This window comes from Taeniopygia guttata, chromosome 7, assembly GCF_048771995.1.
Source record: "Taeniopygia guttata chromosome 7, bTaeGut7.mat, whole genome shotgun sequence".
Lineage (NCBI taxonomy): Eukaryota > Metazoa > Chordata > Aves > Passeriformes > Estrildidae > Taeniopygia > Taeniopygia guttata.
Genome location: NC_133032.1, coordinates 5162257 through 5179022, shown reverse-complemented (window position 1 = coordinate 5179022; position 16766 = coordinate 5162257). Strand labels below are relative to the sequence as shown.

Below are 16766 nucleotides of genomic sequence, written 5' to 3'. Positions count from 1 at the left end.
CAAGAGGTTCAGAACCTGCAGGATGAAATTTTGCTGTCTGAAAAGTCTAATTTCCGGGCCAGAAGGGAGCATTAGCTCATTCTGCGTGACCTCATGATAACCAAAGCTGTTCCATGAAGCTTATTTACTCCCAGCATAAATTCAGTGACTTGTATTTGACTTAAACAGATCTTGCAGGGCAAAAAAACCCACACAAACTATTGGTATTTGTAATTACCTGGGTTTTTACTCAAAACCATAAGGACTAGGAGCAGAAACACAAATTTTGTGCACGAACCTCAATGCCTATCAAAAAGTGATGCCAAGCAGGATGAAGCAAATGTGTGGCAAAAGATGTCTGCCTCAGGGGCTGAGGACTCAGCCTTTTGCAGACCCAGGTGAAAACAAGATTGTGTTTCCACATCCCACTCTGGAAACAAAACCACAAGTCCCTGCTTCAAAGTGGTCTGAGCCCAGGACCTGCTTCCCACACCCAGGAAGGGACAATAAATACTGGGAAGGTGGAGGAAGGAGTAGAAAAAGGGTGCTGCAATGCTGAGAGATGAGGCTGGGAGCAGCCAGGGGCTGCCACGAGTCCCTGGGGGACAAGCCATGCTGCTCCCTGATGCAGGGGGGCTTTGGTCCATGTGTCTTGACCAGATCCTCACTCCAGCAGTGTACTTAAGAAGAGCTCCCCAGGGAACTATTCCCCGTGCTTAACATTAAGCACATACTAAAGAGCTGGGTGATGACCAGCCTGGGAATTGAGCAACTTCTCAAGGACATTGTGGGGATGAGAAGGATAAGGAGCCCTCTTGGATGCAGGAAAATCATCAGACTGACAAGTGGTAGATGCAATATAAGTGGATTCTTCCCTCCATGTAGACCAGCAAAATGCAACCCCATCTCAGGGAAAAGGTAGCCCAAGCCTGACACCCAGCTGAAGGATGCAGGCCATGATGTCACGGCGGTGGGAACCACAGATGCTCTCATGGCTTCTGCCCTTCAGCGAAGGGCAGTGAGACTTGTGAAGGGATGGAGAAAAAGGCAAACAGGCAAAAAAAAAAAATAAAGCAGCTTAAAGAGAAATGTATCCCCAGAAGAGATGAGGGCCCCCACCTCCCTTCCCCCATCTGCTGCCAAAGGATTTCCTAGATGACACCGCGCCGATCCGCGGCCGGAAGCAGCGGTGGCAGCGCTCAGGATGGCGCCGGGCCTCCTTCTTCCAGGGGATGAGCCGGGTCTTTCCCTGCTGGCACTGGCAGAGCAGCCACCACTGACAAGCAGAGGAGCAGCACTGCCCAGGGACAGCTGGGACAGAGCCACTGTGCCACAGCCTCTGTTTCCTTTCTGATTTACCACTTCCAGTGCCTCTCTGCACATGTTTCAGGGAGGCTGAAAAATAGACACCTTCCTTCAGATGTGGCCAGCAGTGGGAATGGGTGCTGGAGAAGGCAGGGCTGGGCTGTCACCCTCTGAGCTGTCACTGAGGGCTCAGAGGGAGACGTGGTCAGGTCACATCTTCCCTCGATGTGTACGGGCATGGGGTGGTGAGCAAGGCAGCACAGAAGCCTGAGAGGACAGAAATCTGTGCCCCAAACCCACCTGCCCACACGAAGACACAGATTACCCAGCACAGAGCCACCACACATCAGCTGCCTAGGCACGTCCATGCCACCAAGTGACCACCAACTTCAGTCTTCTTAACCCAGCGTGTGACACAGCTTAGCCAACACCCTACAATCTCCAGGTGTACCAGCACTTTGCAGGACAGGATGATGAGAATCTCTGACTGCATGCTGGGGACTGTCCTCAGAAGCCACAAAATTGCTGTTTCTCCCATTCCCCAATTTAAAAGCCTCCTGGTTCATTTAGCTTTCTTCATGCATGATATTTGCTACCTGTTCCTAAGAAGAGACCGTCTTCATGATTTTCTGCATTCTCTGATTATGTTTCCCTCCTAAGAAACATCCTTTCAAAGGGCTTTTATCTGCAGGGTTGGCTGATGGTCTAATACTGCATCCCCATTCTGCATTTGCTGAAAGAGCTGATAATGTCCTAAAAAGAATTAACATTTAGATGTTAGTCCTGTAACCAAATCTGAATCAAACAATGATGACTGTTCAAATGTCTAAAGCTACTCAGGGGTATTTTCATTTAAGCCCTACCAAGCTTGTACCAGGGATGAGGAGGTTTCTAAAGATGCCTTTGTGAGCACCAGCCACTGAAACCCTTCTCCTTGTCCCTCCAGACACAGATACAATTATACCCAGCTCCAGCACAAAGATAAAGGCTGAATTACAAGAGCAGCATTATGCTCCACAATCAGGGGGCTTGATTCCAATTGACAAGGAACTCAAATCATGCGCACTTGGTCCACGGATGCTTCCACCCCTGGAAATCATTCCCATCACAGGAGAGAAATTAGTTCAATAGACAGAGCTACCTCTTGCATTTCCTCCCCAAATTGCTAAATTACCTTGTCAGTTTGTGAGATCTTACAAGTAATGCAGGGTCAAACCTGGCCAACACTTGTCTGGGGTATTTCTTTGCAGAACATTTAACTACCAGCTGCTACAGTTTCCCTGATAAGAAAGAGTTTTCTTACCTATACTGGCATGGATGTAGCAGGACAGTTATTCAGAGATGCAGTGAAACCCTTCTCATTAAAAAAAAAAAAAAAAAAAAAAAAAAAGTAGTATATTTATCTACCTTTCTGGGTGATCCCAGAAGATAGGGAGGAAATATATCGAGATCCCTTGGGAAATGCCTTGAGATCTCTTACAGACCTGCCTTTTGCTTTTATAGAGCACTCAAAACCAAAGCCAAATTAAAAACTCCTCAAATATCCGAACTCCTACATCAACCCCCCAGTTTATGCATACTCCAGAAAGTGCTGTTCTCCCCCCAGGATAGGTCCTGATACCCTGGGTGGGGGGCAGCAGTACCCTCCTCCTAGGCTATCAGAAAAGGTATCTTTTGGACAATATATTGAAGCCAAACTTAGTGTGATTCATCCCTGCTTCAGCAAAGTTCACCAGAGCGTGACGTTTCACATCAGTCCTCAGGGCTTAAGAGATTTTCCACAAGAGGAAGGGTGTTAACACCAGCATCCTAACAAGCAGTGACGTGAATAATTGTGCTCCATAGATTTAAATTCCTCTTGCCACTCCAGATGCAGAGGTGCCTTTCAGCATGCTCTTCAAGGAAAAAGAGAGCCCACCTTTGCTACCAGTAACCAAAAAAGTCTGTCCATCAGTCCAAAATGCCTGCACAGGGTTTCTTCCATGCTGTAGAGATCTCACAGGAATCTAAGGGTGGTTCTGGTAGCAGAAATTACCACAGCATCTGCCTGGTTATAGAGGCGAGAGGTCAGACTGATCAGGTAACAGCCTTCAAAACCTCCGCCATCACAAGTGCTGAAAAATGCTGAGAAAAACGCCCTAAATGTGTGTGTGCAACTCAGTGCCTTCTGGGAAACAGCCTGGGCTGTACCCCTGGGAGAGCAGCTAGCCCTGCTGACTTAACCCTTTGTGCACAATCTGCATGCCTTTTCATCAACCACTTAAAATTCTTCCTCACTCCTTCTGCACTGAGTTCATCTCAGAGTTAAAAAGAAAAGGTTATTTTCTCCCAAACTTCAGTGGCAAGAGCCTTGTTACCATCAAACCACTGTGTAAAAGGTCCCTCAAACGTCTCCATGTTTGCCTTGGCAAAAGAACTGCAAAGGTCACAGCATTTCCAGAGGACTTTTTCCAAGAACCAGATTGGAAGCCCAAGATGGGGTGTCCACACTGCAAGGCAAAAGGAAGGACCTGCAGCATTTGGTGACAGTGTAAGTGATATGATCACCCTCAGCCAGAGCACAGTCAGAATGCTGCAGAAGCTGTTTTAAAAGTCCTCCCAGCTCCATGACCTTGCAAAGAGTGACAAGGCAGATGGAGCTTGTTTTTCCCAGTGGAGAGTCAATCCACCAAGGTCAAGGTGCTTGCACAAGGTATTCAAAGAGCTGGACAGAGAACAACTGGGTTTGCCCTCGACATTCCTGCTGAGTTCCCTCTCTTCCCCTAGCAAAGCAGGACAGTGCAGAGGGTTGCACTCCTCTTGCAGATGCAGTGGCAGAGCCCTGCCAAGCAGGTGTGTCTGAAACAACCCTTCTGTCTGGACACAAAAGCTTCAGGAGACCAGCTTTGAGCTAGTGGTATTTTTAAATAAACCCAACCTGGGCTTCCTCTGTGACTCCTATCTTTGCAGCTAATAGTTTCCAGGCTTTTTTATCTACCACCTCAACAGCCAGACACTCTTTTTCTACCCCTCTAAGTGATTTTCCTGTAATGACAACTCCAGGAGTTGGGGTTTTATAGAAAGCAAAATCTTACGAGGCTTTTGACACAGATCCTGACTTTTGGCAGCAGTGCTCCCTCGCCCACAGCTGAGATGCTGACTGCAGCTTGGGCGATGCTTAAGTAACCAACTGCAAACCTATTTATCAAATGACTCCAAGTCAAGGGCACAGCAGATGCAAAAGTAGATATAACCCTCCTCAACAGCCCTGCCTGCACAGAGGACAGGCAACTGGAACTAATTCCATCCAAAGCCACGGAGGGATGGGGAAAGCAGCACAGGAACAGCAACAGTTTGTAGGTTATTACACCCTGTTTATGCATTTCAGGCACTTTTAAAATTATATTTTTATATCTCATGCATTTTATACTGGTTTCTGAAAGGATGAAGCTCCTGAGACAGTTTTGTTTGTTCTCATACATTAAAACAAACTAGCCTGGAAGGCAGAGACCTCCAAGACAGCAGGCTCCTACAGGTTTTGTGAAGACCAGCACTTTAGAAAAGAAGGCTCCAGTGACTGTCCAGCTTGGAGAGCTGCTGCACCCAGACCAAGGGGGATGCCCATGGCTCAGTCCAGGCCCTGGCCCTGGGACCTGCACACACTCAGCACCCACAGAGCCCAAGACAAGGCACAGCATTCACTAATGCCACACATCCCCTGGCAAGCAGAAGAGAACAAACCACAGGCTTTTGAGCCTAGTGAGTGAAAACCTTGCATTATTTTACCTTCCTCCAGCTGATCCCTGTGCTCAGCCTGGCTCTGCCCGTCCCTTCTCCAAGACTTCATGACCATAAGTGGCCATCACCCTCTCCAGCACCCAGATGAGACAAAAATCAAATTAACGCCAAATAAGGGATATAACCCAAGGTCCTAAAATCTGTATTATATACCTCACAGTACTTAGATCCTACAAGAGGTTCTCATTCTCACATAGGAGCTGGTTCCTATCCCCTTTTTCCCCTATTCTCTGCAGAGCACTTCAGTAAACCAGGTCTGACAGCAGTGTTAGTACAGTGCAGGCAACAGCTACACTAACAGCTTGGAGGAGCTGAAGTTTACAGAGCTTCCTTTACTCAAGGGAACTGCATTTTTCTAAGATTATATTATTACTTGGGCTGGTTGCTCAGTAATGCAACATCATTTCCCTTTTGGGTGGGAAAATTCTCTCCTTGTCCTCAGATGTGAATGATTTCAGCCTGAAAGGATGAACGCAGACTCTGCATGAACTGTGCCCCTTGCTGAAGCAGCAGGATGTTAAATATATAACAGCCGGGCATTTAAAAATATATGGTGATGGGTGCACACACATCAGCTGCATGTATGCAGAAAATGGTGGGATAGAAGAGGTGCCAGATGTGACAAAACCATTTCCTCCTGAGAGGAACCCACAGACTTCATTCTTTCACCACGCCTGTGCTTGTAGCCCTCTTGCATCTCCTCTGGATGAATATCCCAGCAAATGAACATCTCATCTTTACAGAAACAGCAAATTACAATGCAAATGTTGCAAAAACTGCTCAAAAAAATAAAAATTTGAATTTGTAATCAGGTCTGCTGCCACTGAAAATTGGATTCTGCCTTCTGTGTTAAGCCATTCAGGAAAGAGAAAAAACCTATTGTATGACCTACATCTTCAATTGAATGTAAATAACGGGACCTGTGGTTGGAGTATTCAGGCCTCGTGACAAGCTTGCTCACAAGCTACAGACTGTGGATTTTGTATTGAGCATTTCCAAGGGAATATTCCAAACTACCAACCTTTGATTCTCTTGGAGCACCTTCCGACACTCCAGCTGGTCAAACTGCTGCTTTGCACCATTTCAACAGCAGAGAGATACCACAGCAGGTGCCAGGATCTGGCCCTGCCTCTTTCCAGAGGAGCTCTGTGCACATCCGAGAGGATCAGCCCAGGTTTCAGCAGTGCTGTTTGTCTGCCTAGAAATATCCTGACACCCTCAGACTCCTCACCCCTCCATACCAAGACAAACCCTTCTGAAACTACGTGAGGAAGGAAAGCCAGAATCCAGAGGTTTTGCACTATCTACAATCTGTCCAGCTCCAGACTATTTCTCTGGGGGTATTTCAGGAGTTGCAGCCCTGTCTGGAGCACCCCAGGTGGCTGGAATGGCACGGAGAGGGGCAGAAAGACAGCATTTCTGTGCTGTAAAAAGTCAGCAGGCTCAGCCACAGCTAAACCTTGCCACTCTGTAGCTATCCTTATTTTTGGAAAAGGCACACAGCTCCCATGGATGGGGAACCCACAGCGCCAGCCAGGAGATTCCTCTGGCAGCAGCTCCAGAAGTGCTGTGGACACTGGTGGTGCCTTAATCTCTGCATCACAGCACTGAACCACTATCGCTGTACTGACAGGTTTTATTGGCTTGATTAGCTTGTTATTTGAAATAGTTCTGTATTTGTTGGGATTATTTTGTTAGCATGGATGAATGCTTCATTAAAACTAACACAACCAGACCGATGCTACAAAGTTTCATGTTTTGCATTTTGGGTGAACAGCAGCATCCATTCATTTTCACTATGACCACCAAAAATAACAGCCTTTCTAACCTGGCATCATAACCCCTCTGTTAAATGAGCAAAATCGTCTGCCATCTCTGAGGGATGTGGTGGCGATGGAGTCAGTCTCAGCAGCTCTGACATGCTCCCTGCAGATGAGCAGGATGAGGAGAATGGAGGGAGGATGGAGCACACACAACAGCTTGAGAGTTCAGTCATGGAGAGTTTCTGACTGGCAGCCCAAAAAGTGGTATCTGTAAGAGCAGGTGAAGGAAACAAGTTGTCCCAGAAAACACCACACTCCTCTAAACAGATCAGTATCTGCAACTTCTGATACTGAAAAGAATATTTGCTGAGGAATGCATCCATGATGCACCAGCAAGGCTGGCACCAGCCCCTGCCAACGTGGCAGCAATGGCCCATCTCCCTCGTCCCCCCAGCCACAAGAAAAACATGAAGGAAGTTAAATTATCCCTCCAAAGTGGTGTGCCAACACCTGCTGGATGGGCACAGGCTGGCACTGGTGTCTTGGGACTGGGAAATCAGACTTTGTGGGAGCCCAGTAGTGGGCAGCTCTCCCCTTGCCTGCTCACATCTCTGCACATGCGGTCACTGCTCAGGGCCATGTCAATCAGTGCTCACCACTGTGTGCTCCCTGCCTGCCAGGTCACACAGTTATCTCTCAGACTACTCGTTTAGCACTTCAATATCACATAAAGTGCTTCCACAAATTGATGTGAACCCAGCTGCTCAGTGGACAACCCTGCTACCTTCCAGGGCTTGAGATGGGGAACATGCAGGAAAGCTGATCTCCAATCTTTCTCCGTTTCTGAAATGCCTTTTCTTCCTTTTCTTTTCTTTTTTGCTTTAAATTATGTACACAAAGGAGCAGAGGTAAATCCATACAACCCCAGGGAGTTCATGTTCACAGCCCACCAACCAATTCCACTTAGAGCTCACAGAGGAGCAACAAAGATGCCTGAGACAGGAAAACCCTGCAGCCTTTGATAGTGACGCAGAGGCACGGAAGGCAATCCTTCCTTGTCCCTGCACCACAGGGGGAGGAAGCATCCTTCCTGCACCACCCACTCTCACCTGAAACTGCATCAAAGCTAGAGAGCAGCATCAGTGCACACAGATGCACCTTTTTGCATCAGTGTGGCTGCAGGGAGAGCTGAGCTTCTGCCCTCAGGAGCCACAAAATACGTACTGCAAAATGTGATGTAGGTTTGGAGGCAACACCATACCTTTGTGCAAACAAACATCCTCAGCATCTTCTTCCCTCGCTCCTAACTTTGCTTCTTCCTCACACAAAAAGTTTCAGACACAAATTTTAAAATACACATAAATAAATACAGACTGTTTACCCCTCCTAAGAGTTCTGCAAAGTTTCTCCCAGCAGCCAGCCTAAATCTCAGCTGCGACTAAAGCTGGTTCCTTCTCAGGCAATTTCACACCTCATTGCCAGCGCTCCCACCAGGGAAGCCACATAGAAAGGTGTCACCTGCCATGGGAGAGAGGGAGCAGGGACAGAAGGACAGACACAGATGGCAGGAAAGCAGATCAGCTTCTCAGGGAAAGCCTATTGCCAGTGGCTCCTTGCTGTGCTGGGCACCGAGGCAGGGCATCTGTGTGGGTAGGAGCAGCAGGAAAAGGGAAACAGCAGGAACAGGGAGACCCCAGTCACAGTGACTTTGTCAGGGTTTCAGTGTTACCTCTGCTGTCCCTGTGGTGTCACTGGAATTATTCCCATTTCACAGATGGGAAACCTGAAATACTAAGACCTGCAGGAGGACAGAGCTCGTAACCAAACCCTGCCCTGAGCCAGGTGGGTGGCAGACAGTGCCCTTCAGCTCCCTCAGTGCCCATGTGAAGTAGCTGCCAGAAGAGATCTCATGGAGCGATTTGATAATGCTTTAACTTTACTGTCACCAGCTTTCTTGCTTCCTACTTCACCTTTTTTTTTTTTTTTTTTTACAAACACAGGCTAAAGCCGTCTGTCCTCACCTCTCAGCAGACAAGCCCACAGAGGGTCTGGCAGGGAGGGTGGCAGATGCAGGCTGAGGCACAAGCCGGCTGGGAAGGCAGTGAGGCTGCGAGGGCAGCCCTGCTCCCTTGCCCCATGCTTTGTGAGAGACTCAAAAGCCCATTTCTACACCCACTGCCTCACCATCTGCTCACTAAGCCCTGCTGAGAAAGGGCTTTTGCCACCCAGCCTCAGACTGCCGCAAAGGGAGATGTAATCTTCATTTCCTGGTAGTGCCAGGGTGATGGGTTTGCAAGAAATGATCCCCCCACGTCAAGGAAATGTTTTCAAAGACGGAAAATGTCTCCGAGAGGCAGGAGCAGTGGCGACACAAACCGATTTCTCAGGAGTCTGCAACTCAACCTGAGGGTGATTGAGGAGATTCCCCAGCCTGCTCCTGTAACACCAGACAATTCCCTTGACTGGCAGGCATGGAGCTGGAGCTAACAGCGAGTGAATCGCAGCTGTCAGGACCCCGTGTAATTCATGATGCCGTTTGCTGGGGAGTGAGCTACTGCTGGGCTATTTATCACTCCTTCACTGCATGCCCTGTTCCTTCTGGCTGTGGCTGACATAATTCACAAGCACCTGTAGCTGCTGAGCACTGGCTGCACGGAGCAAAGCCTTCACTGCTGAACCAGCCAGCCAGGCACCGGTGGCCTGACAAATGGCTTTTCCAACATGTGGACAGATAGTTCGAGCTTTTCAGATTCTTAACAAAGGAAATGCATTCCTCTACTGACTCTCAGGAGTCATCAAGGTCACAGGAAAAGATGCCAGAATGAAAGTTGAGATGAAATTAAATATTTTTTTATGTCCACTGAGTAATTTGCACAGCTTCCATCAAATAATAGGTGAGCAGTTTGCTAGCAAGTTGCAGAGTTTATCTTCACAAGGTTGGTAGCAGGTAAGATAGCATTATTCTCTCCCAGTTTGGAGGGCAAACTGATACTTGGAGTGGCACAAAGAAGTAGCTGAGCTGGGAACAGACCCAAATCTCCTTCATTTCCATGCAGTATCCTAGTCACAAAGCTGCTCTCACAAGCACTGATAGTTAGGAGCTTTCTAATCCACTGCAGGATACATTCCAGCTGATATCCTTAGCTATACATTGGTCTAGTGTGGATACATCCTACATAGGCATGCCTTGGGTTTGTGAAGAAAACTAAAATAATGTAGTTTTGTCACATTTCCTGAAATTGTACAGCTCCACTCCAGGCAACTAAACCCCAAGTTCCAAAGCACAATATTTTCTCCACATCAGAAATTAAAAGAGAAAATTTGACAGTCCAGCTCAGGCAGGCAAAGAATCCTAAAACACACTTAAAACCTACGCAGGATTAATTTGACATATTGGATTCCTTATACCACCTGCAGACACTCAGTGCTTTCCAAACTCATTGAGCATTAGTCATCCTTAGAGCTATGTGCCTTCTTTGGTAAGTGAGCCAGTATACTGAATGACACTTGAAACATCCCTGCTTGTTCTGGGAAAAACAAGGTTTATCCTGTGCTGAAACCAAATTCAGCACAATCTGTAAAGCACGAAACTAGGCATTGCTTTTGATAATAGCACCGTAGATGTGGCATGCAAGGAAAAATTTGACTTTATACGTGACTAATCTGACAGTCTGTAGGCGACATAGAAAAAGAGGGTACTTATAGAGAGCTGATAGCATCTGTCCCCACACCTGATAGGGGTCAGTACCTAAGGTGAGATGAGAGCATTTCTGGAAACAAGCAGGAGGCAACCCAGACCCTGAAGACCACCTACAAGCGTACCCAGTTTCCTACCTGGATGGGTAGACACATGTAGACTGTACTCCTGGTGCCTCCCAAAACCTTTCTCAAAGTTTTTTGGTGAAGTTTCCACCACTCGCCTTCCAGTCAGTCCGCACAGCTACAGCGTGTTTACACCTTCCCACCCACCGTTCCCATCCCAAACCTTCGCCCACCGAAGCAGTTGTCTGTAGGACGATGAGCTGGGCAAGGTTAAAAAGGGAAAGGAACTGGGGGAGAGGGGAGTGCTACACTTCTCAGCTGAGCTCTGGGTGATGTCGGGATGCTCAGCAGCCACAGTCGCGATGCTGTGGGGAGAGCGCGGGGTCCCACGCCACGGGAGACCCGCACGATGCGGACCCCGCACTCTCCGCCGCCGGGCCGAAATCCCGTCCCTACCCCATCCCCATCCCCATCCCCATCCCCATCCCCATCCCCATCGCGGGGCACTCACCCGGGCTGCCGGCGTGTCCCGCGGCGGGAAGCGAGGAAGGGCGGCCGAGACGGCCTCGGGACGGAGGAGGAGGAGGGGGAGGTGGAGGAAGACGCCGCGGGGAAGCGAGGGGCAGCGACCCGGCCGGTGGGAGCGGGACCAGCCCCAAGCCCAGCAGCAGCAGCAGGGTGCAGGCTGCCGGCATGGCGCTGGGGGTGGATGGAAGGGGAGGCGGGGGGGGGAGGGGGGGGGCAGGGGGTTGGTTGTTCACATACCCGGAGCGGGGCAATGAATAACCACGTAAATAGCGATTTTTAATGAATTCCCCGTGCCCCCCCCCCGCCTCGGGGCGGCGCCTTAAAAGTACGGGGTGCCCATAGCGGAGGGGTGAGGGGGGGCCCGGCCAGCAGCGGCGGCAGCAGCCTGCGACCAAGTGCCGGCGCCCGAAAGTAAAAGGGCAGGCGGCGGAGGCTCCTCCTCGAGCCTGACATCACCCAGCCGCGGCTCGGCTCGGCTCGGCATGGCCCGGCTCCCCACGGCCCCCCCACCCCGGCCCGGCCCGGCCCCCAGCGGCCGCCCCCTCCCGCCCCGCGCAGCCGTCGGGCCGCCCGCTCCCTCGCCCGGCTGGCTGCGGCATCAGTAGGAGTATTAGCAGTAGTAATAATAATAATAACGCTTCTTTTTACTTCTACTTTATTTTTCCTGCTGCGTCTCCCAGGCGCGCCGGGCGAGCACGACCCCGCTGCCCCCTCCGCGGCGCTGGCGGAGAGATCCCGGTTCGGTTCCGCGGTTCAACGCGGGCAGCGCGCAGGGCTGGGTCACCCCCTCCCGCCTGCATAGCCCCCGACTTAAATTCCATCTAAATCAAGTCTTTGACAAGTAACTTCAGCTGTTTTCTTGGTTATAAAGCTGACCCCCCTTTCAAACGCCAGCAGCAGCGTTTGAGGGTACGGTTTCTGGCAGTGGTGAATTTCCCAGGCCGGGCTGTACGGGAGGCAAAGGATTTCCCTTCATTGTTCTGAAATTCCCCTTCATAATTTCATGCTCCTAGTTCTGGGAGAGAGCACGCCGCAGAGCAGTGGGTTGGGCTTTGCCGGCGCTGCCAACATCCCGATGCGCAGGTTTCGGGTCCCCCTGGGCTCTCCGTCTGCGGGGAACACAAACCTGTCCTGGCCAGCCTCTCCCCTCGAGTCGCTCCTGGGCTCTGTACTTTTCCCTCGAGCTGCTTCAGAATCAGACTTGATTTCCACAAGCCAAGCAGAACCCGACCTTCCGAAGGGGAGGGTGGCTGGTGACAACTCACCACGTCCGGACGGCTGCAGCCTCCAACAAGCACGGGCTCCGGCCCACAGCCCCCCGCTGCCTGGTTTGCTCTTCACCAAAAGCAGAAGTCGGTGGCTGACGTTCACAAACTCTCCTGGAAGCCTCTTTCCACCCAAGAGGTGGCACTGATGAGCCCACACCAGCACGCTAATGGCCTTGGCTTTACCCCGACAGAACTCACTCTCCTCTGCTCCTGGGCTTTTCTCTCGCGTGTGAATGTTTTTTCCCCGAACCTTCCCACGCCACTCTCAGAAATCCTCATTCTGGTACTTGAATAATCATGGATGAAAGCCCTGGGAGGGCCACCTTTGAGGCATCCCTCTATCAATCCATGCTCTAGTCTACTCCCTACAGCTTTTGCCATCTTCTTGCTTCAAATTTGCCTAACCCCAAGGAACAAGTCAAGTCTGGTCAGTTTTGGACATGAAGCACAAACCAATCACGATTATGCTTAAGTCATGCAACTAAGCACCCCAGTCCTGGCAAATGGAGTGACCCAGATGCCACAGGCAGCACCAAGGTACCTGATCTACACAGGACGTTTTTAGGCTTCTTCGTTCTGTGTCCAGGTATTTACACATTTTGTATAGAATAGTTCTGCAAAACAAAGCTTCTGTCTCAATAAGACAGAGAGACAAATACACAGCTAAAGCTCAGGGGAAGAGTTGTAAAGTATTTTGATACTTTGGGAGATGGCACAGGTAGTGCAATGCAGCAGCTCAAACACTTGGGGATATCTTTATACATGAAATACAGGACTCCATGCTATCAATTCCTAAGATAGTTAAGTAATAAATATGATTCTTTAGAAAGTTTTGTTAGTCCCTAGAAAGAAACACTTGCCAAACAGCAAATCTGACACTTTTAACTTTGCAATACAGGTAAGGCAGCAGGACCACAGAAACCTCTCTGATCCTCTCAAGGATGCATCCTCAGGGCTGCAGGGAGCAAATGAAAGCCAAACTTCACCCTGACATGAAATGGATGCTCTCCCATCCACTCACTCTCATGCCTGAGGGCCCTAATAACAAGACCAGAGCTCACACCCTTTTCTCTGCCTTCTCCAAGAGACTTCTCTAACATCTAAGCCACACAGCAGCTCCCCACTCTTACTGCAATCTTCCAAGCTATAAACCCAACAAGCAGGAAGCACAGTATCAAATGCTTTTCCAAAACGGTCTCAATAAATTCTTCCTACTGTTTCACTCAACAGGCCCATGGAGAGCCATAGCAGACACAGGCAAATGCAAAACAAACACTTCTGCAGAACAACCCATGTTGGTATCAAATGGCTCCATCTCCCCATTCCCCCATGGTGCCCCTGTGGCACCGCCACCCTGCAGTGCCACTAGCTAGGAAAGCAGGGAAAGCTGAATTAACCCCCTCTGGGCATGGGGGAAGGGGGTAGCTGATGTCCTCCCAAAAACTGCCATTAAACCTGCCAGACCTGCTGCATTCCTGAACCAGACAGGGCGCTTGTGGCCATGGCAGGGGTGACCATGAGGACCATGTGCCTGAGTGCAGAGCCAGCAGCAGGAAACACTGGCCACAGGGCCCCTGCTGCCCTTGGATGAGCCATATCCTGGCAGAGCTCAGCACAGGTGGGACAGGAATGCCATTGCAGCCTCTGAAGACCATGGCAGTGGTGAGCTGCCTTCACCAGCCCCAGCAAAGGCCCCACAGGTGTGAACCCATGGGCCTAAACCAGTACTCACCATCAGAAAATAATCTCTCTCCTCCCTCCATCATGGCTGCATGAGCAGCACATTATTTACAAGCACCTGGAAAGGAAACACCAATATTCAGGCAGTTTCAGACTTCCCAAATGAAGTCCCTTCCCCCACAGGTGTCTGATTTGTCAAGGTTTAGTGCCTGTAAATGTAAAGCTACTGTGTTTTCCTGCCGTCTTATCTTTTATTCCTACCTTCAGGGTTTCATAAGGAATATAAGGAGTCAATTTATGACTGATATTTTTGAGCTCCAGTTTCAACAGCCACGTGTAAACAACAGAGGAAAAACCTCACTTTGTTGGTTTTTATTAAAAAAATACTCTTTTACCCGTTGGAGCTGCGGATGGCAGTGTGGAGGGGATATCAACCCTGCCACCCATGTGATGAGTTTGACACCCTCCTTGGGGGCTGGGAAAGAAGCTTCAGTGATGGGAAAAGGAAGAACTGCTGCAGGATGAAGGTGGAGCACAAGCTCTCAGTGAAGGCCACCAGCACTTGGCTTTTCCCCATGTGGTGCTGGAGTTGTTTATCCCCATGGCACAGCCACACGCCCCACTGCTGCATCCTGCTGATGCTGCTTCCAGGGCAGCTCCAGGCCAAGGGCTGCTCCAAACCCTCCTTGTAACAGGAGATTTAAATGCATGAAATTATGGCTGAGGAGCCAGATGAGCCCAGCAAAGCCTGATGTCGAGTAATGCCACAGCATCCTCCTGAAAGAGGCCGTGACCTCAAACACCTCCCCAAATTATGGACAGAACACATTTAACACTTCATCTGAAAGCAAGCAGCACATTCCACACACAGCAAAGGAGTTAAAAACAAACAAACAACCTCATCAACACGGGAAACCTCTAACAAAGCTATGTATAAAACATTATTGATATTGATTAATCGAAACCTGCCCATCACCTTGTTTTGGGGGAGGAAAATCAGAGTGTGTTTTTATTTCATCTTGATTCCCATTTTCCAGATTGAGGGGCTAGAGACATGTGACAAAATTTGCTGGTTTCTACATTGTTTTGGTCCAAAATCCCAAAAAGCCACAAGAGTCTCTGCAGAAGAGGCATTTCTGTAGCACCTTATGAGGATTACAGTGACCGATCCCTTCCCTCTGGTTCCATAGGAGCCTTCCACGGCACAGCCCATGTCATGAAACTCCTGCAGCTCCCTTGAAACTCATCCCAGATCTGTCCAAAACTTGGATCAGGCTCATAAACCTCAGACAAGTTTTAAGCTGATGATGAATTAAGGTACAAAGTGAATATTTTCTCCTCCTGGAATTTATTATTAAAAGCCCTGAGTTTCCAAAGCAGACAAATAGCTCCTGAGTAATTAATTACCTTCCCATCTCCTCTTGATGTCACAAGCCATCCATTTATGGATACCAATCATCCAAAAGGCACTTAATATGTGACCATTATTCTTGAAATTTTGGGGGTGGTTGTATTTTATTGATTTAACAAAAACTGCTTGCCTTGTACCTTCATTGGAAGCAGCTTGTTCCAGATATTTGACATTTGGAGGTCAGGATACGGGTCTTGTGATCCCTCTTCATCCCTCACAGAAAAATGCACAACATGAAATGATGTTGCATTTTGAATCCTGTCACTGGAAAAAAAAAAAAATCCCATATTTTCTGGGGGAAAAAAATAAATCAGCCATTCAAATCTATCTGAGAAGAAGCAATTCTAAATTTCTTATTTATTTCTTTTAGGACCTTTTTCAGCCAGCTCTGGTTTGAAGCACACCCAGAATTTGTGGAGCTGAGCTAAACACTTCAGAGCAGTGCCCTTAAATCTGGAAAGAAGCCCCCAGTGAAATTTAGAAGGGACACTTGGATGCAATAAAGTTACTGTGCTCCTCTAAGTTTCTGGGAGCACCCATGGTTCTGTTTGCTCTTGCATAAGGAGGGCAAATCCTAGGTATTGGGGGATATGAATACAAAAATCATGTGAAAAAAGCCACAAAGAGCAGAAGGCAGAAAGGAAAGGAGCCTCTCCTGTGCTGTATGGGCTTTAAAGTGATTTATTTTTAGCCTGCAGTTTGCTGCTAGAGCCTCTCATCCATAGCTTTTAAGGCTGTTACCGCTGAGGTCTCACCTTGTCTCAGGTTTAAGGGATGCTGTGCCAAATCTGGGTTGCAGCAAGACACCACTGCAGAACATAACAAGTGTGTTACATTCCACTTTCATACAGAGCTAACAAATTTATAGGTGGTCTACAATATTTCCTCTCTTTTATCCCTGTAATTACCTTCTCTAAAATTCACCATGTAAGGGCAATAATTCAAATAACTTCCATTTCCCTCTAACCTAAATGCTAATCCTAGGCTGGCTCTTGTGCTTCAGCAAACCTCTTCTGACCTTGCAGGTGTAAGTATGATGCTGTTTAAGAAACTCCGCCTGCCTGAATCTAAATTAGAGCCACATAGGTGTGAGCAAACAACCTCGCAAGGCACGGAAAGTCCCCTGTGCCTTAATTCAGCCATGCACACAAGCATAATTTCATATTGTCACCCTTCTTTGCTGCTTCAACGCTGTGGTCACAACTATCTGCTGTGAAGATGTCACCATGGCAGGTGTGTGATATTTTGGCCACCATACACAGCAATAACCACTGAAGGAAACTCAAGGCTGGT

The 16766-nt window shown here is 48.8% G+C and overlaps 1 protein-coding gene across 4 annotated transcripts in view; it reads right to left on the bottom strand.

Annotated features, from left to right (window-relative positions):
- HEG1 (heart development protein with EGF like domains 1) overlaps positions 1-11560 on the bottom strand; it is a 51408-nt gene extending 39848 nt beyond the window's left edge. The window contains exon 1 of one of the 4 annotated variants that reach the window (XM_030277121.4): positions 11098-11560. In XM_030277121.4, coding sequence (XP_030132981.4) covers positions 11098-11281 — 184 coding nt within the window. In that variant the 5' untranslated portion in view covers positions 11282-11560. The remainder of the gene's footprint in view (positions 1-11097) is intronic. The other 3 variants (XM_030277120.4, XM_030277118.4, XM_030277117.4) reach the window with 3 other exon arrangements.
- Between the last annotated feature and the right edge of the window lie 5206 nt (positions 11561-16766).